Source organism: Sphaeramia orbicularis, chromosome 4 (assembly GCF_902148855.1).
Source record: "Sphaeramia orbicularis chromosome 4, fSphaOr1.1, whole genome shotgun sequence".
Lineage (NCBI taxonomy): Eukaryota > Metazoa > Chordata > Actinopteri > Kurtiformes > Apogonidae > Sphaeramia > Sphaeramia orbicularis.
Window position 1 is genome coordinate 56,903,359 of NC_043960.1, and position 21,460 is coordinate 56,924,818.

At 40.4% G+C, this 21,460-nt stretch overlaps 1 protein-coding gene across 7 annotated transcripts in view; it reads right to left on the reverse strand.

Annotated features, from left to right (window-relative positions):
* LOC115417985 (arf-GAP with coiled-coil, ANK repeat and PH domain-containing protein 2) overlaps positions 1–21,460 on the reverse strand; it is a 96,790-nt gene extending 75,330 nt beyond the window's left edge. For 3 of the 7 annotated variants that reach the window (XR_003935230.1, XM_030132245.1, XM_030132244.1), the window contains exon 1: positions 21,072–21,459. Coding sequence is in view for 6 of the 7 variants with exons in the window: in XM_030132245.1 (XP_029988105.1) it covers positions 21,072–21,124 (53 nt within the window). In the remaining variant the exon portion in view is untranslated. Of the gene's footprint in view, positions 1–21,071 lie in introns of all 7 variants that reach the window. The other 4 variants (XM_030132246.1, XM_030132247.1, XM_030132248.1 and 1 more) reach the window with 4 other exon arrangements.

The following is a 21,460-nucleotide window of genomic DNA, read 5'->3' on the forward strand; positions in this document are numbered from 1 at the left end:
TTATTTTGTGAGGGAAACGCAGTGAATAGTTAGTAAACAGTCATTTTTATCACAGTCCCATGGCAGATCACAATATAAGCAGGGGTATAAGCAGATCTATAGATATAAACAGGGGTCAAACACATTCTTACAAGGAAAATGTCACAAACTTCTCAAGGATTGATAATAATAAGACAAATTAATGGACTGCCCCCCCCCCCCCCACGATGTGAATAATAAAGAATACAACACAAATAGAATGTACACAATACAGAGTACCTTCTAGGTCCATACAAAGTACTTTAGTTTTCCAAACAAAAGTAGGACAATTATGGAGGAAATTATGTAACAAAGACACAAAGATTTGAAAAAAAAAAAATGCAAACTTCTAAAATTTCAACAGATTTAAAAAAAAAAAAAAAAAATAGGATATGGAATACCCAAATCTTGTAAGGTACTGTACTTGGGACTTTTGACGGGTGAGGTAGTACAAAAAGAGGATCACTACCTAAATAAAATATTGTTATCTGCAAGTAAAAAGTCCATCACAAGATTGTGGTACAAACTAATTCCCCCGACCATGGACCAGTGGGTGTGCACTGTGGAGGAGATCTATGTTATGGAGAGACTGGCATACAAACTGAGAATGCAAGAGTCACAATTTGATAACAAGTGGCAAAAATGGACAAATTATAGAAGGCAGGAAGAGGACACCACCACCATTTCTTTTACTACCGGACATCAAGGACATGATGATTCATCGCAAGGCTGAATACTCAACAATGTATATGTGTTTCACCTTTCCACTGTAACAATTCAAGAAACTTTAATAAAAAATAAGTCAAGTATCCTATAATCATGATACTGACCCACATTATAATCAGTCATTTTTTGTTTGTTTATACAGGTGCTCTAATGGTCCAACCCACAGGCAACATGTGAAACAATAATACACATATTCACATTTCGAATTTGTCTACAATTTGCCAAGTAGTTGCCAATGTTTGGTTTTTTGCTGATAGGTTATATATATGTTTTTTTCTGTCAACATGTCTAAATTCAGTAACTAAATCAAACCATATGACATAATTATATAAAATATAAAGTATCCATATCCAATACTGACCCATGTTTACTACTGACACATGCACATGCACACACACACCATTAGAGGAAACCAAACTAAGGGCTGCCATTTTGGGTAACGCTGCAGGGCTGAAACCAGACCTGGCATCATGCCCTGTAAGAAGTGACAGAGCACAGCTTGGTTCTCCACAGGACTGACAGAATATGAGCTTCAGACCGCCACCGCCAGGGAACCAGTTCAAACACCTCACACACACACAGTCTAAGGATCAACGACAGTTTAACAAAATACTATCAACTTAGTTCAGTGGTTGATGGAAACACCTAAAAATAACTGACAGAGACTGCACCATTTACAACCACGTTATACTGAGAATTTGTTAAAAAAAACAGGTTTATGTGAGTCTGTTCTGAGCTCTGTCTAATTCTAGACTGTAAAACTTCATTATCACTGTCCTCATTAGTGTAGATAAGACACATATTTTAATATCTGAGTGTGTGTGTGTGTTGTTTGTTCTTCTCTACGGTATCAAACAGCTGCCAACATCTGTTCACCATCCAGGAAAAACAAACAGACACACAGACCAGCTTGTACATCCAACCAAAACGATGCTGAAAAATGTATGTGTGCATCGATACAAAACTTTTACACATGCACAAAACAGACAGAAGTCTACAGTTTAAAAACCCAACTGGTCCCTGATTTGTCATACAAATGTTACCACTGCAGATCCCATTATCTTTGGAATATGCACTTACAGGGTTGTTCCTTGATAGACAATGATAGTCTTTATCCTGGTTAAGTGGTGTATTCAGGTTTTGGTCACATCCCCATTTGTATGATGTAAGCTACTACTACTGCTGCAGCTGCTGGTGCAGGCGTTCAGTCTGACATTCCAGTAGCTGCTGCTTAACTTTAACAAATACTGTGGCTGTAGAAACAAAGGGCACTTTGGTTTATGGCAGACTATTTTTCAAACATGCTCTAGGCTCAGTGAATTCCTGTCATTTGCAACTGAAATCATGGCATTGTGTTATTTTTTTAATCTAACAAGACATTAATGAACAGGGTCTAAGTCATCTCCATCTGTCTATTCAAACTGTCTGTAGGGGTGGAATTAATACATCTATGGTCACAGTAACTTCACAACAGATTTTGTCATTTTCCTTACCTGACAGTGTTTCACTGATAAAATGTTAATTATTTGATTCTTACAAAAGACATTATTATTAAATAAAAAATATACTGATAGTAAAAGGCTTGAGCCAGATGAAAGCATCATATACCAGTGGTCACGTTAACAGAAAATATTCCGTCATTGACAAAACTTTTTTTTAGAAATGACTGAAAATTCTGAAGGCCGTCTGTCATTTAGACAGATTAAAATGCTGATGGTAATCTACCACAGAAAGTTTTCACACAACGCTGTGAACAGAACCTGCTCACTGTCCTGCTGACAGTGGTTCTTGTACTATGAACTTATACTTTTACTTTCTTTATATATCAGTCAACAGTGGACAAGTGAAGTCACAGATTTTCAGGCAGCGTTTCCACTGGTAAGGTTTTGCTGTGGCGCATCGCTGCGGCAAAATCTTCAACGCCACACCATACTTGATACAAAAACTTGTCACCGTGGCATTAGACTTATTATACCTATGTATAATAGTTCTACGATTTTCAATAAGAAACTGTGCGCTCCGTGCTGCTGGACAATTTTTATAGATGTATTTTCTTTACCCCTAAGAATTCTGCACATGCTCCAAACCATCAGGCATGCACAACCACATTCTTTTGTATGTGAACATCCAGTAGTGAAACTTGACGTACTGAATTTATCCATTTACTAACCATTTACTAGAGTAAACTTAATGGGGTAAAAATAAAAGGGGTGTAAAACCACCACACTGTGTGCTGTACCAAATTTACCCACGTAGAGAGCAAGTGCAAAAACACCAGGAAGTACAAAAAAATTACAGGGGTAAAAATTGTCGGTGACACCACACCTTTCTGAGGTAATCGGAAGACCAGCACATGAAGGGATTTTATTTCTATACTGAGTGGCTGCAACAACGAAAGGTGAGTGTAAAAAAATCCAGATTTTTTCCTCTAAAACACGATTTTTGATTTTGATTTTTGGGGAAAACTACAAAAGACAACAGAAGTCAGCATGTCATTTTCATGAGCAGCCCGTAATACAAGGCACTGCTCCTACCTCAGATCTGTGATAGTTCTATTTAATCTGTGTGGAGGAGACTGAACCCAGGACACACTGGAGGGGTTATATCTGTGGTCTGGCCTGGGAACTCCCCTGGAGCTGGTGGATCTGTCTGGGCAGAGGGCTGTCTGGGCTCCTCTGCTGAGGCTGCTGCGGCTGCTGACCCCGCGACCCAGACCCGGATTGGAAGAAGACGGTATAGGATCCGTGCGGAACAACGTAAGATGAGTGATCCCCATGCAGTTAGATTTGAACTGGGGGATCCGTGTGTGGACCACAGCTTACACTGGTGTCACTACTGTGGACCCATCACAGATTTAAGGTCTGTGGTCATTACACAGACTTCTGTGAAAGACCACTGTCACAGTTAGGAGGAGGAGCCTACAGCAGCCCAGAGGAGGAGCCTACGGTAGCCTGGAGGAGGAGCCTATGGTAGCCCAGGAGGCATGGCTTGGAGACACAAGAGAGATTAAATCGATTTGATGATTTCCCTTTTTTAAAAATCGTCCTAATTTAAAAAATCCGATTTTGATTTAAAATCAATTAATTGCACAGCCCTAACTGATCTTAATGTTAATGTGTGGACTGGACCAGAATAGGTGGACCACCACCAGCAGAGTTTCCTACAGGAGTCTAGAGCTGTGTTATCTGAAACCAAGAAGAATGAACTGCATGGACCAAACCTGTGCACAATGAGTGGATCAGGACTCAAGAATTAATACTATTTTCATTATTAAATTTTTAAATGCTGTTGCAATGTAGTTATTTTCTTTCCTTAAAAATGCAGAACAGAAACTGACACGCCCCCCCCCCATGGAACATAACCACATCAACAGATCAACTCCACAGGAAACACTGTTTTCAGTCCATTGATGTGATTCACTTTGTAACAGAAGTGCTTAATCCTGTTGAACCTGTTCATGTTGCAGTGGGTCATTTTCAGATGAGGCTGAAGAATTACCCATGATTTGAATAAATCAAAGCATAAATGTCAACATGACTAGTTTGACCATTGCATTCAGTTAAGTGACAACTGAATTGTGAAGCCTTTCAAATATGTGCAGTTTCAATGGTATTATGGTTGGATGTATGGCTATTCTGTTCCATCTGCTGAAAGAATGTAGACGTTTGTGTCCCAGGCCCCCACCAGATGCACCCCCTTTAGATCTAAACACGTCCTCAGTGTGCTCACATCTCATACGAAAGCTGGGCCATTGATCTAAACACTCAGACACATGATCAAGTCAAGTCTGAATAGGGCCTTAGTCAACACTATCAGAAAAAGTAACCATTACAAACAGGATTATTTAATACTATCCTTCATTAAATACTCTGTGTGTGTCTAGGCAGTGAGAGTCCAACTCCGATCTGAGGGTGAACTTGGAAAACTGCTGACAGGTGATAAAAACGAAAATCTGGGTCATCGCCTCACAGCTCTAACCTTGGACTTTGTCCAGTGTGAGTTCAGATAATGAGCAGAGGAAACTAGTGTGAGAGAACACGTGAAAAAGCCTGTTAATCCCAACATACCTTTCCATAACAAAAATTCTGGTTATAACAGACAGTAAAGCAGTAAAATATGGCACCTGATAGGTTCAGTATGATTAACTGAAAAGGAGACAATTAGGCTGAATTTGACTGGCTGCATGTCACCTCTGTAGCCACAGTTCCCAGGAGCAATATTAATGTCACAAAAGGCTTCACATGTGGACTATCATTCCATATACATTATTCTTGCACAGCCTCATTGTCAAATGTTCATCCCAGTTTTCATCAAAATCTTTCATTTGAGCTTCAAATGAAGACACTGTACATTTCATTATCTTGTACTTGCATAACACTGGAACACAGACAACAAGCAGAAACTTTGAGATAAAAAAAAACAAAAACTTCTTATTGCAAGTTAACAAAATCTGATAATAAAGAGGTTAAGCCACAGGAAGTTTGTCATCCCTCCATCCATATCTAGTTATCTGGGCCTGGGTCTTGGGTAGACTCTTAAACAGAGGAGCCCAGACTCCCTCTACCCAACCACCTCCTCTAATTCCTCCAGGGGGGACACTGAGACGGTTCCAGGCCGGCTGACACTTATAATCCCTCCAGGGTGTCCTGGGTCTGCCCCGGGGTCTCCTCCCAGTTGGACATGCTCAAAACACCTCCCCAGGGAGGCATCTAAGTGGCATCCTGACTAGATCCCTGAAACACCTCAGCTGGATGTTCTCTGTGTACGAGCAGTGCCTCTACTCTGAGGCCCTCTCAGATGGATGAACTTCACACCCTACCCCTGCCCAAGGTTGAACCAAGCCCCCCTATGGGTGAAACTCATTTCCACTGCTTAAATCTCCAATGTTGTTCTTGTGACCATAGCTGAGGGTTGGAACAAAGATTGGCTGGTAAATTGAGAACTTCGCTTATTTTGGTTCTTTTCGGCAACTCATCCCCAACCTGGAGGGAGCACAGTAACCTTTTCTGATGGAGAACCATGGCCTTGGACTCAGAGGTGCTGATCTTCATCCCAGCTGCTTCACACTTGGATGCAAACCACCCCAGTGTAAGCTACAGGTCAAAGTTTGATGAAGCCAACAAGATATCATCATCTGCAAAAAGCAGAGATCACACGGTGCAGCCACCAAACTGGACACCCTCCACCTTCTGACTACCTAGAAATTCTATCCAGAAAGACTATGAACAAAACCTGTGACTAGGGATGTAACGATATGAAAATTTCATATCACGGTTATTGTGACCGAAATTATCACAGTTATCATTATTATAGCGGTATTGTTGTTGAAATTGTGCTCAAAATGTTCAAAAAGTATTTATACACACACTGAAATAATTTAACCAATTTGTATTTAAAAAAAAAAAAAAAAAAAAAAAACGAATAAAATAATTGGCACAATGTACTTTCTCTTGGCAGAAACAATCAAGTATTAACCCTTAGGGGTCTGAGCCTATTTTGGCTGTTTTTCAGTACTTTTGATTTTGCCTTTATATACTATATAAACAAATGTTTACCCATGTTTGGTATCTTTTTTTCAGCATAACTTCATCTCTCTTATCTGTCTATTATTTTTTTCACTTTAACCTACTATATCAACATAAAAGGACAAAAAACACACACAAAAAATAAAATCCGATTTGAAAAATGTATATAATTTATTTCATAAATAACACAAAGATGCTTAATGAACCTTTTCACAGACTTTAAAAGTGAATATTGGTTCCAAATATTAGGTATATAAAATCAAAATTTTAATAAATTAAAACTATACTCAAATATTTGACATAAAAGCACATATTTACATAGGCGTTTTCTCCAGAAAAGTGCGGTAATCAAACACGGTTATCTTGATAATTACAATTTAAACGGTAATACAAACCGTCTGCAATTTTACCGCGGTTCATCGTTATACCGGTAATCGTTACATCCCTACCTGTGACAAAGGGCAGCCCCGATGAAGTCAAACCTGCACTGTGAACAAGTCTGCCAATGCAAACCAAGCTCTGACTTTGTTCATGCAGGAACCGAATAGCTCATAGCAGCCATGGACCCCATACTTCTGAAGCACCCCCAAAAGAATACCCAGGGGCAGAGGTCCTTCTCCAAATCCACAAAAAACTGCGGATTTGCTGGGTAAACTCCCATGTACCCTCCCGCACACTGTAGAGGGTAAAGAGCTGGTCCAATGCTCCATGACCACAATGAAAACCTCGTTGTCCCTCATGAATCCGAGGTTGGACTATCGGTCAGACTCCCCTCTCTAATGCCCTGGCACAGACTGACCCACAGAAGCTGAGGGGTGGGATCCCCTTACAGTTGGAGCAGGCCTCCTGGTCCCACTTCTTTAAAAGAGAAACACTACCTCGGTCTGCCAGTCCAGTAGGACCATCCCTGACCTGGATACACAGGTCTTACCTTATAAATGTGTGAATAAGGCATTCCACCACAAAACAGAAATGAGTGCAACACCACTGACCTACAATGAGAGGTTTTGATTGGCAAGAAAACTAGAAAAACAGCTGATTAGGCTACAGACAGTTTTTGGAGTGAGAGGAGCCTTGTGCCATCAGTCACAGGAAGAGGAGGAGCTTCAAATATTTGCCAAATCATATCCTGTTAATAATAATAATAATGGACTGGATTTTATATAGCACTTTTCTAGACACCCAAAGCGCTTTACATTATTGATCCATTATTCATTCGCTCTCACATTCTCCCTCTGGTGGTGGTAAACTATATTTGTAGCCACAGTTGCCCTGGGGCATGGCTGCCAATTCGCGCCTACGGCCCCTCCCACCACCACCAAACATTCATACGCATTCATACACCAGTGTGAGTGGCACTGGAGGCAAGGAGGGTGAAGTGTCCTGCCCAAGGACACAACGGACCGACTAGGATAGAGCAGGATTCGAACCACCAACCCTTCAGTTATTGGATGACCCACTCTACCACCTGAGCCATGGCCGCCCCTTGTTATTACCCTTTTATTACACCTGTGTTCAAAAGGTAAGGAGTAGGTTTTCCTGGAGTATTTAAACATACTTCCACATACTCATATGTTATCTCAACATTGTATTACAGTGACAGTACATGTCTGTATTTCAACATCCCACATAGTGTGAAAAAGCAATCTGGGCCATAAGCAGAGTGTCTGGATGATGGTGGTATTCCTCCTTCAGGCAAAAACATCTGATATCTGGCTCCTGCACAGAGCACTTGTAGACAAAGCAGACAAGCAAAGATAAGTTATGTGGAGTAGATACAATCTGCAGCCATTGTTACAAAAGTGAACACAATCATTTTAGACCAGATATTAGTCATAACAAGTCATCGGTCACCCATAAGTATAACATGTTTAGTGGAACAAACATGGGCTGGATCTCCAGATCTTAATATCATTACAGTACAATCAAGTGTATAACCCTGCACTTTTATTTAACTTGATAATTACCGTCAGTGAAATTGATGACTATTCCAAGTAAGCTAAATATGTCATATCATAATTCTACATTATAAAATATGTTCATTACAGCTATGAAAATATGAATCTCATGGTTATTTTCAAGGGGATGGAACGTGTCTGTCATAATAAACCAAAAACACTGCAGTGAGAACAACTTAGAGTGAAAAAACAGGGCCAAGGCTCCTGTAGTCCAACGGCATATTTAAAGATATTAACTGACATTTGACCTTTCAAGGTCAGTCAAGGTCAAAGGTCATGGCACCAAGTGAAAGCCCATATGTGACTTCCTATCTATTTCCAATAGTAATTATACTAATATCTTCAACTGTTTTACAGATATAGCACTTTGAAATATGTCCCATTATAAACCAATTGGGATTCATAACATTTCAAAAATTCATTAAAAATTTTGAACAAACTTGGTAGACCTTACCCCAAAGATGTTCCACAACAAATATCCAGTCATTTTGACTGACTGTTTTGGAGAAGAAGATTCTTAAAAAATTGTTTATGGATGGCAGACAGCTGATCCCAATAGTCCATCAGACAAAAAAATCTGACAACTTTTCTACACTATCTATTAATTCATGGCCTTGCATCCAGTGTAATACATGGAGGTACACCAATGTAACTACATCATCTTGTTTTTATTAATTCATACAAATGAATTAAAGCAAACATTTGTTGAAATGTACAGCTCAGAGGTGTGTCCCTCTGTGACACAGCCAGTCAATTCAACCGAAAATAAGAATGGCACTAAACTAAACAACACAACATACATTGGGGAACATCCTGGTTTAAGTGCTGTTTGGGTGTAAGTCTGGACTAAATAAAGAGACACATGGTATGAACAAGACTACAGCTCATGAGGAATAAAACAGCCTGCCCTGTAAACCACATCAGTGACAAAGGGGCCAATTCAGCATCACTGAGGGAATGTTTGGGTCCTACTTCTCCTTACGTTGACCGAGGCCAAGTCACGCAAATCGACTCCGGGCAACAGTCAGAAACAAGTTTGCAGATACTGTAGAAGTGGAGGGTGGAAACACGAGCTGAGTAAACATCCTTATAAACCGGTGTTATTTTTGTAGTGGGTTTTGTAGTGGGTTCTTACATTGACAACACTAACTATGGACAAGACCCTACAACAGTGGTTCCCAACCTTTTTTGGCTCGTGACCCCAATTTAACGTCACAAATTTCTGGTGACCAAAGACATTCAAAACAGACTTTTTTTTTTTTTTTTTGCTAAAATTAATTTGTTTTTGATCATGTAATAGTTTGCCATACTATCTTGCAAATAAATGTTAATTTTAGACAACATTTAAGCTATATAATGCATATTATTCTGGACGGAGGCAGAAAAGCCAGGTGTAGATTACTGCACAAAGGGAGAATTTTATTTTCCTTGGTCACGATACGCACAGTCAGTCCATCTTGGATTTACAAGGCTGACAATTAATACTGAACAAACAAGAACTCAAACAATGAATTATGAAAGAGCTGCAGCATCTGAAACCGACCACAATGAACATTTGACAGATAAACAGAACCACAGTGCTTCAGCTTCACAGTTTGTCATGTCTTTTATGTATGTGATTGTCTCTGTAAACTTACCATATATTTTTAATATAGTTCAAGTTTCTATTAGAGTTTTCACTTGGTACACGACAATCATACAATGTTGCTTAATGTTAACAATGAGGGCTTACATACATGAAAAGTATTTAAAAAATGCTGCAAAGTGTGGAAGTTCTCAAGAAGAAATTCACCACATATTTTTTATTAGTAAGTTTTTGTTTTTTTTTTTATCAACTACTAAAAATTTCAGGCAACCCCATTTGAATTCCAGGTGACCCCACGTGGGGTCCCAACTCCAAGGTTTGTAAACACTGCCCTACAACCTACCAATATAAACCACAGTAATGGACAAATTAACATCAGATCCATTTTGGGCCATTTACCCCATACCCGCTAGGAACAGTAACCAAACACATCCTCCTTCAGTGATTCATTGAGCATCATTCAAAACAAAAAGAGCCACCCCTGTATGACTGCATGATTTCTGGCTGTAGGCCAGTAGGGTGCAGGGTGCATGATGCAAACACCAGTGCAGCAGCTGAACAGGTTTGTCTTTTGCACTGCAAGTACAATAGATCTGATATTTGACTGTGGGACCTCAGCACTAAAAAGATGTAAGTAGGGATGAAACGATCTGACTTTTTCAGCTCCAATGCTGATGTTGGGGCCTTGTGTATCAGTCAATATCCGATACTGATGCAATATCATTGTTGATTTAGAGCAGAGGTTCTCAACTGGGGGGTGGGCACAAGCACATAGGGGGGTTGTGAGTGACATCATTGTGCATTTGTGTTAGTGACTACTGTTGTACATCACAACAGTATAAATCACTCAGCACATACCCCTCCCCCCCACACACACACACATTCTAAATAAGAACATGTTCCAAACATTAGTATCTCCTGGTCATTGGGTCTATTCCCCTAAACTATAATGAGCATCATAACAAACATTCAACAGTCTGTGGATAGAAACATAAAGAATGGCAGGAGCCTCAATGATGTGACGTAGATCCTGTCATTGTTAGAGTGTAGGGCAATGGGTGGTGATACTGGGGGGGGGGGGGTGTCTTGGGGTAAAACCTACCATTAACGCATGGTCCATCACGCAAATATATCAACAAAATTAAGTAATTACTTAGATTAAGAATAAGATTAAGAAGCTTTACCATCATCATATTAACACAAGGCATCAATATAATAAAATTTAAGGTGCTCCCTCAGGTCAGTGCAAATGCAGCTGAACATAAACACATATACTATAACCAAAAATAAAAGTAGCTAAGACGAATAAAAGTAGCTAGACAATGAAAACACGCACCCATCTAAATATGTCCTATACATGTACACCCACAGCTGAACAGTGACACCATATGTAAGGACACTTTTAGAGATGACCAGGGACACAGGACCTATTGTCTGATGCTGAAATGTTGGACCAAGTTCAGTAACAGCCGAAGGTTACTCAGTTTGTAGAAAAAAAAAAAAAACAAAGAGTTGTATGTGGCCATTAAAACTAGTGCATTTTAGATACGTCACATCTGTAAAAGAACATGCATCCATCCATCGGTCGATCACCTTTATATTTAAAAAGTGACATCTTTGGTTTAAGAGGATTTTGCAAAATTTGACAGATGTTTAATTAGAAAAGAGGGTCAACTTCTTAGGTGGTTTTGAACAAAGGTTAAAGTGTCACTGTGACTTAACTGTTAGTAACTGTGACTGATCTGACTGTATGTTAAAACATTCATAACTTTAAACATTACTGACCACGTTCAAGATGAGCCTTTTTCTTTTCCAACAAACAACAAAAAAGTAAGCCGCTGTCATTCTCACAAATCAAACTGGTACAAGTGGAGCCATGTCAACCAGTGTCCAGCTGAACTTCCATAGGACCCAAATGTGGGTATTCAGTATGAGGACTGTGGGCCGGTCTATCAGTGCTGTATACAGCTGCTCTCAGTGACTCAGGGAAAACTGAACCATGGGCAGTCGCACCAGTGACTTCATACCACAGCAGTCTGCCCAGCACCAAAACGACAACACATATCAGCAGTCAGCAATCCTGTAGGAAACAGAGTGAAGAAAACCTTGTCCTTTGTAGCTCACCTCATGACAGTCAGTGTCTTCTTAGGATAAAGTCTGGTCTGATAATATACAGTTGAATCTGTTCAACTTGTAAGTCTTTGTGTGACCAGTTGGAAGAACACACTCCTGTACACAGCATTTTGTCATGATGGATTTAAACTGAGGCTTTACTGATCCAACTTTAACCTTTAGTTTCCAGTGCTGTCTTTACCCTATATTTAACAAGTGACATAGCATGCAGAGTTTACGAACACCCCCCCCACACACACTGATACCCTGCCTACCCCAGGGATTAAGTTTAAGTCTTAACTTTCAATCTTCTTTCAAACTTTTCAAAAAATCTGTAAAAAAAAAAAAAAAATGTATGTATGTATTTATTTATTTATTTAAACTGAGACAAAAGGCACATATACAGAACATGTGCATCAAATTTGAAAAGTATTGGGTAAATAGTATTTGAGATATGGGATGGACAAAAATCTCATACGGATGCAGAGGTTGCACTAGACATTTTTATTGTCCGTCAAAATTCCATCTTAACACATTATTATCCGTCATTTCAAATTTAATTTTTAAAACGCAAAATACAGTGGATAATACTATAATAAATGGTGATAAATCACTTAGGAAAGGTTAAATGTAGAGAAACATTCATTTGGGAAATGACACAGAAGTATCACCGGGTCTGTATGGGTTAAATTACTAAAGGTCAAGTTAATTATTCAGTGTGAGAAATTACTACAGAGTTCAGTCTGTATGGAAAACATTTCCTCTCCTGTATGTAGGAAAAGAGGTTTACGTTCTCTGAGGAGACTTTTCATGTCTCATAGTTGAAGAGGAGCCAGGAAAGAGGAAAACTGGGCTACTAGGGTTTACTGCAAAAAATACATCATTTCTGCACTAGAGTATCTGTGCTGGAGGCTAAAAGCACGGTTTATGACCATAGACAGCTTCGCAACTAAAACGAGGATGAGAGCAAAAAAAAATATGTGGGGTGTGCCAAATTACCACTTGAAAACAACCCTGTCCACATTTGGGGGCTCCATATTCTCTGGCACAAAGTTGAAAGCAAACACCAAAATGGAAACAGATGTTGAGCGAATGAGAGCTGTTCTATCCTGGTGTGGATTCAGTGTTTTCAACCGTCCTCTGCCTCTCTGCTGCTCGGTCCTCTTCCCTTGCCAAACAAAACGAGTGGGGGTTGGAAAAATACAAGTAAAACAATGGTAGTGTGAATGGAAAAGGGTGCAGTGAATATCTGTGAGCATTCTGACCCAGGATGAACCGACAGAAAATCAGAGTCAGGAAACGCTGACAGGTGGATTTAGAGGACAGTAAAAGATAGACAGACAGACAGAGAAGTCCATGTGTGTCTGCAGACTGACCAGAAACACAGACAGACAGAGAAGTCCATGTGTGTCTGCAGACTGACCAGAAACACAGACAGACAGAGAAGTCCATGTGTGTCTGCAGACTGACCAGAAACACAGACAGACAGAGAAGTCCATGTGTGTCTGCAGACTGACCAGAAACACAGGAACAATATTTATACTGGGTCACATGAAGGGGAAGGGAGCATGTGCTAGTGCTAATGCGAGTGGTTTTCCTCCTGCCAAAGACACTGAACCAGTTCACATCAGTCTGTGTTGACTGAAGCTCAGACCCCAGAACCATCCTCCTCAACCAGAACCAGAACCACTGAAGTGAACCAGGGCTGAGTTCAACAATGGGCTGCACACATTCACATGTTTAGAAGGTTCAAACCATGACACTGAACATCAACTATTACTGTATATTATATTAGTACTGTGCATTATATTAGTACTGTTGTGTATTATATTAGTACTGGATATTATATTATTCATACTGTCGTATATTATATTAGTACTGGATATTATATTATACTGTTGTGTATTATATTAGAACTGAATATTATATTAGTACTGTTGTATATTATGTTAGTACTGTATGCTATATTAGTACTGTTGTAAATTATATTAATACTGTATATTATATTAGTATTGTATATTATATCAGTACTGTTGTATATTATAGTAGTACTGCTAGGGCTGCATGATTAATCGATTTTAAATCGAAATCAGTTTTTTTTTTAAAATTGGGACGATTTTTAAAAAAGGGAAATCATAAAATCGATTTCATCTCTCTCGTGCCTCCGGGCCACACGCTTGCGGGCTACTGTAGGCTCTTCCTCCTATCAGTGCCAGCAGTCTGTCACAGAAGTCCGTGTAATGACCGGACTTTAAATCTGTTAATGAGCCTGCAGTACCTATAGCAATGTAAGATGGGGCTTCACGCACGGATCCCACAACTGAAATATAGCTGCATGGGGATTATTCATCTTATGTGGTCTGGGATCCGTACCGTACTGTCTTCTTCCGTCTGTCTCAGGGTCAGCAGCCTCAGCAGAGGAGCCCAGACAGCCCTGTGCCCACACAAATCCACCAGCTCCACAGATAGAATCCCTTTAGCGTGTCCTGGGTCAGTCTGTTCCACGCACAGATCTCCCAGATTTAAATAGAACCGCATGGGGATCACTCATATTCCGTGGTCCACACACGCACGACTGATGCCTGTCACTGACTTACAGTGGTATCACTTCTGTGGGCCCAGATACCCCAAAAAGGAAAAAAAAAAACAAAAAAAAAAACTTTTTTTTTAAATAATTAATTTAGTCCTCTTGCTAAATTTTTCATTCACAAAGGTATGTTCTGTAACACAAAACCAAATTTTTTATTTTTTTTGAAAGATGTTGAACTTTATTTAAAGCTGTTGGATAAATCTAGACACAAAAAGGCTATAAAAAAACATAAGTATTTGCTCTGATTTGGACATTATATTATAGTGTATTCCCCCTGGTAAACTTATGTTATTTTCTTGTTGTATACATTGTTTGTATACTCTACTTCATTCAATAAAGATTTAATTAAGAAAAAATAAACTTTTGTGGGTTCATCACATGATACCATCACAGATTTAAGGTCAGAGCTGTGCCTTGCACTGTGGGCTGCTCACGAAAACGACATGCTGACTTCTGTTGTCTTTTGCAGTTTTACCCAAAAATCGGAATTGAAATTGAAAATCGAGCTTTTAGAGGGAAAAATAAAATCGGGATTTTTTTTTTTTTACCAAAATCATGCAGCCCTAAGTACTGTACACTAGCGGTCAAAAGTTTTAGAACACCCCAATTTTTCCAGTTTTGTATTGAAATTCAAGCAGTTCCAGTCCAATAAACAGCTTGAAATGGTACAAAGGTAAGTGGTGAACTGCCAGAGGTGGGAAAAAAAAAAAAAGGTAAGGTTAAACAAAGCTGAAAAATAATGTACATTTCAGAATTACACAAAAAGGCGAACAAGAAATGGGTTAACAGCTGAAAGCAGTTCTGCAGCAATGGAGGTTGATCAAGCCTGGAAAGTTGGTGCTACCAGTTCCTACAGGTGTTGAATTCCTTCAACCCCCTGTGTCTGCAGAAAAGTACTGTTGGAACACACTTTGGTACCATACCGTTGGAGCATTATTTGAACAGTATTGGACTGCAGAAAGTAGTGTGTTAAAATGGAAAAGAGGAAAAGGCAATTAACGATAGAAGAGAGACAGAGCATCAGAACGCTGAAAAATGTAGGTCTGTCCTACAGAGAAATGTCCAAGAAAGTCCAGGTGTCAGTAAGTCCAGTTTCCTTCACCATCCAAAGGCACTCAGAAACTGGACTGGAAATGCAGACAGAAGAGGTCTGGAAGAACCAAAGACACAACAGAATCAGAAGTAGAGTTTATGAGAAACAACAGCTGGAGTGAGAGGAGACTGACAGGACAACAGCTGGAAGCACAGAGAAGATAGTGGAGGAGTAAGTTCCACTGTGAACAGAAGACTGAACATTTGCAGGTTTGATCATAACACCTTCTTCCAGTCTTCAGTCGTCCACTGGCGCTGTTTCATGGCCCAGACAAGCCTCTTTTTCTTATTCTGAAGTCTCATCAATGGTTTTCTGCTGCAACTGGACCCATCAAACCTGCAACTCAAAAATAATAGCGGTGTTACCAACACCGCTATTGTTTTCCAGTAACAGGTAATCTAATGAATTACTATCTGAAACGTTACAACGCCGTTACCGTTACCGGCAGTGGAATGTGGCGCGTTACTATGCACTGATATCTAACAGCTGTTATCTGTCCTGGCTCGCTCAGCCAGGCACGAGAGGTGTGACGTTCACGGATGAGTCGAGTCTTTTGAACGGCTCTTGTAAGTGATAAGAACTGATTTGTTTGCGTGCTGTTCTTCTATTCAAATTGCGCACACTGCCTTCATGCTTCACCTGTGTGCCACATGAGTCTGAGTTGTCCTTCATGTGACATGCCTTCATGTGAACGACTGATGACATCTGTGAGCTAGAGTTGTCTGCAGCACAGCCCATTCACTTGAATGCAGCTACGTGCACAGCTAATTTAGAGGAGGAGTTATCAGTGAGTCCGACTAACTGGACTGAAGACATTTACTGCTGGACCAGGGAGGAGTGACAGAAAAAAGTGGAGATGTGGAATTAACTGGAGGAGCATCTTCTTCCTATAAATGCAGTTATGCGTTTATGTGGTGGAAAAGCCGGGCCCTGGTGGGCCCCAGCCAGGCCCTGGTGGACCCCAGCCGGGCCCCGGTGGACCCCAGCCTCACCACAGTCATGGTATTCAGTACCTGTCTGCTGTTCTACTCTATGCAACTGGCCCATGAAACACGCTCAAAAATCAGTTTTCTTTCACATATCTGGAGGTTTTTCAAAAAAGTAATGCAATAATTACTTTCCCTGGTAAGTAGTTACATTTATGAAGGAGTAATTCTGTTACTAATTCAATTACTTTTTTGGGAAAGTAACTAGTAACTATAGCTAGTTACTTTTAAAAAGTAATTTGCCCAACACTGCCTACAGGTGACACTAGGTGAAGATGTATGGAGTGAGGTTTTCTCCTCTACGTCTGCACATCATTCTTTAATTGTACATCAGGCACACAGATCAAAGTCCAAAGTGGCTAAAATGTTTCCCAAACTCATTCTACCAGTTACAGATGTAAACCCAGTGTAGAACCACTGTTAAACATGTTCTGGTCTGGCTCCAGTCTAGAACATTCACTGGAGGAGTATTTTGGAAGTGCTCACTACTGTATTAGGGTTAGGATGACCTTTGACCCTTTTACCACATTGTTTGGCATGATTTCTGGGAGGACGCGGCTACCATCATTTTTCAGATTCATCCCTTTTCGTACAGTCATATTGTGTATTTATCACACATTACAAATATCAAAAATACGTATGATTTGGAAAACTCACACTTCTGCTCTGAATGTGCTGAATGTGTAAGTTTTCTTTTGCCCTAAACTGACTATAAACAGACCCATAGAAAAGCAGAACAGCTTCTTTAGGGGAGTATCTGAAAGACACTGGTCTCACATGGATCTACAAAGCACATGAGAAAAAACTGAAGTATGTTTGAGGGACCAAACAGGTTGTACTGTCTGTTTGATTATGTTGGATTTGATGATAATGTGACAAAACCCAAATGTTACTGATAAACTAATAAAAGGTCTGAAGTAGGGACAGTTGGGACACTACTTTTATTTATCCTTTAATGACACAATCTGCACCATCCGTCTGAAAAGTAGGTCACATCCAGAAGTCAAGTGGATCATGATCTAAGTTCATGACACTGCACACAGACAGAATGTGAGTTACCACTGAAGAAGATCAGAAGTCCACATCATCTGCACTGTGGTCAGAGTACCTGTTTATAACAGCCGAGGACCTGGAGGAAACTAGAGATACAACAGGTACAAGAAACCCAGAACAGGTCCGGTCTGACTGAGGATCTAACCCAGAACCCTCTAGCTGTGAGGTGGAAGTGCTAATGACTATGGGAACACGCCGGCCACTATGCAGCTGCGCTGTGATGACCTCTGACCTCACAAGTGCCGTCAGTTCAGATGAGGCTAAATGCTAGACCCCTCCTTCAAAACATGGTCTGTTTGGAGCGACACTGTGGATTATTGGTACTGAAATACTGGTCCGAGACAGCATTCACATCTAAGGAACCAACGTCTGCTTCAGGGTTTCCAGTAGGACCAGATCCAGCTGTGCCACATGGACCCATGTCCTGTTCAACAGTGACTGTGTTTAAACTCAATAACTGATCTGTTTAATTACATGTATGAATAGGTCTGAGTAAGCACTGTCACATGACACATGGTACAACTGACACGAAGAACATTTGAGGTAAAAATACTTAAATTCCTGCTGCGTGACATGGGGACTGAAAATGAACGTCATTTTATTGACTTTATTCAAATGTCCAAAACATGCTGTTCTCATCATAAATGGATCCGACATGAAACATAGGGCTTTAGCTCTGATGATAAACTACAACTGGGATCAATAATGGATCAATATGTGGAAATGATCAGTTTGGATGAACACAAATCTGTTGGAACACGGGGACAGGTGGGAACTGGGACAGGGGGACAGCAGTTTGGACCTTTGTTCAGTATCACAATAACAGACTGACTGGAACTAAAACACTACAAATATGATCCTAAACTTTTATTGAACAGACTTATTACAACTGAAGTGATATATACAGATAATAGCAGAGAATATTGGACTAATAATTGGATTGGACAGAACCTTTGAATATTCATGTACTGTTGAAGAATTAGTTCAACAGATTCACAGACTGAAAATATCACTGATACAAGAACAAATATTATTATTAAAGTTAATAGTGCATTTACATATATGAGTCTAAACAATTATTATTAAAGTTAATACTGCATTTACATATATGAGTGAGAACAAATATTATTATTAAAGTTAATAGTGCATTTAAATATTTGAGTCCTTTTTAGGTTTAATTTTATACTGATTATATCTTTATATCTTTTTCTACTAGTGATACTGAAATTTTGTAAACAGTTCCATAAAATCGAGTTCTTAAGCTAAAAAATGAGCCTATTTGATAAATAATCGGTGAAACTTTAATATATGACACTGATGTTGACTTTGGTTGGATCTGGTCCAGAACACAGTAGAACCTAGAACTCCATCCCTGAATGTCAGGTCTCCAGTCCCAGCTGCATCATGTACTGTGTCCAACTGGACATGTGTCCTCCTGGTCCTCAGACGGTTCTCTGACTCCATTCCAGTCCTCACTAACTGTTTGGTTTGTATTTCTCACACATGTTCTTCTTCTGGTTGAATATTTCTAACAACCAGCACATGGGATTACAACTCTATACAACTACTGTATATGCAACTGTTTCCATGATTGGTAAATATAATCCTTAATATCATAGAGGGTGTATTCACTTTGGCTGCCACTGTTTTCAGAACACTCAACTGCACCTTTGTTTTGTTAATAACAGTTCATCTTCATATGTCGTCAACGCAAACTATAAGTCAGTGGATTTTTAAAGGCCTATAGAGAAACAGTAACAGAAAAAAAGGGTAAAAAAAATTACAAATCTTTTGGCCTATTATTTTCTGATTCCTACATCATTATTATTATTATTATTATTATTATTATTATTATTATTATTATTATTATTATTATTATCTTCCATTGGACACAGTTTGAAAAATGTCCTATTGATCCGTCTTTCTCTAGGACACAAACAGAGCAGAGGATGGAAATCAGCTGCACTAATGCACATGCTCAGACGACTGATGTGAAATAGTTTCAGAAACCACAGGGTGGAGTCACTACTGTGAGAAAGACTTTCTCTGATCATCCATGAAAACATTCCTGATTGACTGTATTTGAATCCTTACGTCACCCGTATGTCATCGTATGTGTATAATGTCATGACTGAAGGAACTGAACTGCACATTTATCCCTGACAGCAGGAGGACGACACTATGGAACCCACCGCAGTAGAACCCACCGAAGTAGAACCCACTGCAGTAGAACCCATCGCAGTAGCACGCTGGTTCATAAAGGGCTGGATGGGACCACAGCGTCCACCTCAAACTAACAGTTAGACGTGGACGTTGAAAACGGGACGTTCTCTCTTGTTTTGCACCAATGCAATCATAAAGGAAATGTTCCAATTACATTAAAAAAAACTCTTCCGTTCTTAGGCGAATAACTGTCTAACATCTGTTCCTCGTTGGTGGGGGAGGACGTTGCAGCAGCAGCAGAGTGGGGGAGAAGGAGAAGGGAGGAGGTTCTCCAAACTCTGCAAAACGCAAAGCAAGTCAGGAGGAAGTGGAGACAAACGTCCCCCTCTGAGCAGCCGTCACCTTCCACGAAGTGGAAAACAGAAGTTCTGAGGCGATGCCAGAAGTGACGCTGGTAGGTCACATGACCACCAGCCTCCAGCTCATCTCCACCTGGAGGCTGTCTATGACCTCAGCTCTAACTGGGACTGGATCACATGACCCACTGTGATGTCAGGGGTGTGTGGTTCTGGACTTCATCGATAAATGGCAGGACCGTCATCTGTGAACCCACTAACCCTTCAGTCAATCAGTTCCTTTTTGACTCCAATGACGACAACAAACACAAACTGGACCCAAATCTATTTACAAATGAGACAGAAGGACGAAAAAAGACAAACTGACAGAGCTCCTGTTCTAATACAAGTACCAGCTTCAACATCCTCTGTTCACTAACACATGAATACAGTCTTATTACTCTAAATACTCAGTGTAATCTGGTATATTTCAGTTCTTTAAATGTGACTGTTGGACTGTTTACAGTGTCACAAACTGGGACAAATGGAAGGATTTCACTGCGTTCAACTGTCAGTGCTGGTTCCTCTTAGAACCCTTTAAATACTGGAAGAACCCACATTCATAGTTTATATAAATGGACCCGTTTAAACCTAGTTCACACACAGACCTGGACCTGGACCTGGACCTGGACCAGCCCATATGTCCTGTCCACACTTAGGACTGTGCTGTGTTTGGTTTCCTGGTTCCCCCGCTGGCCCCAGGTTTCACACGGACAAAAATAGAAGAGGAGCAGCCGACACACAAGCGAACCCGAACCCGAACCCGAGCCGCTGCTTAGCTTCAGTTAGCATGGAAGCTAACCCTGTAGTTTTCCTGCTGAGAGTGAAACCCACTGCAGGGGTCAAAGGTCGGCTGTCAGTACTGACCTGAACCTCGGTGAGTCCTTCAGACATTCCTCAAAGTCCACAGTTATCTTCATGTTGACGCGGTGGGTCAACCCGTGGACTCAGGCCGTGTCTCCGTGGGTCAAACCGTGGACTCAGGCCGTGTCTCCGTGGGTCCACTCTAATCCGGGCTCAGGCTAATTAGCTTGTTTGCTAACGCTAGTGTAGCTGTGTGTGTCCTGCCCGTGGACCTGCCCTCACAGACACACAGGACAGCATCGACCCTTCAAAAGTCACGGAAAACTAACCATCCAACACTCCACACCCACTGGAGCACGGACTAAAACACTGTTAGTACACGGCAGCGCTCAGTCCCAAAGGCAGAAAGTGTCGTCCGGTGCTCGGTCATAGCAGCGGCAGAAGCAGAAGGA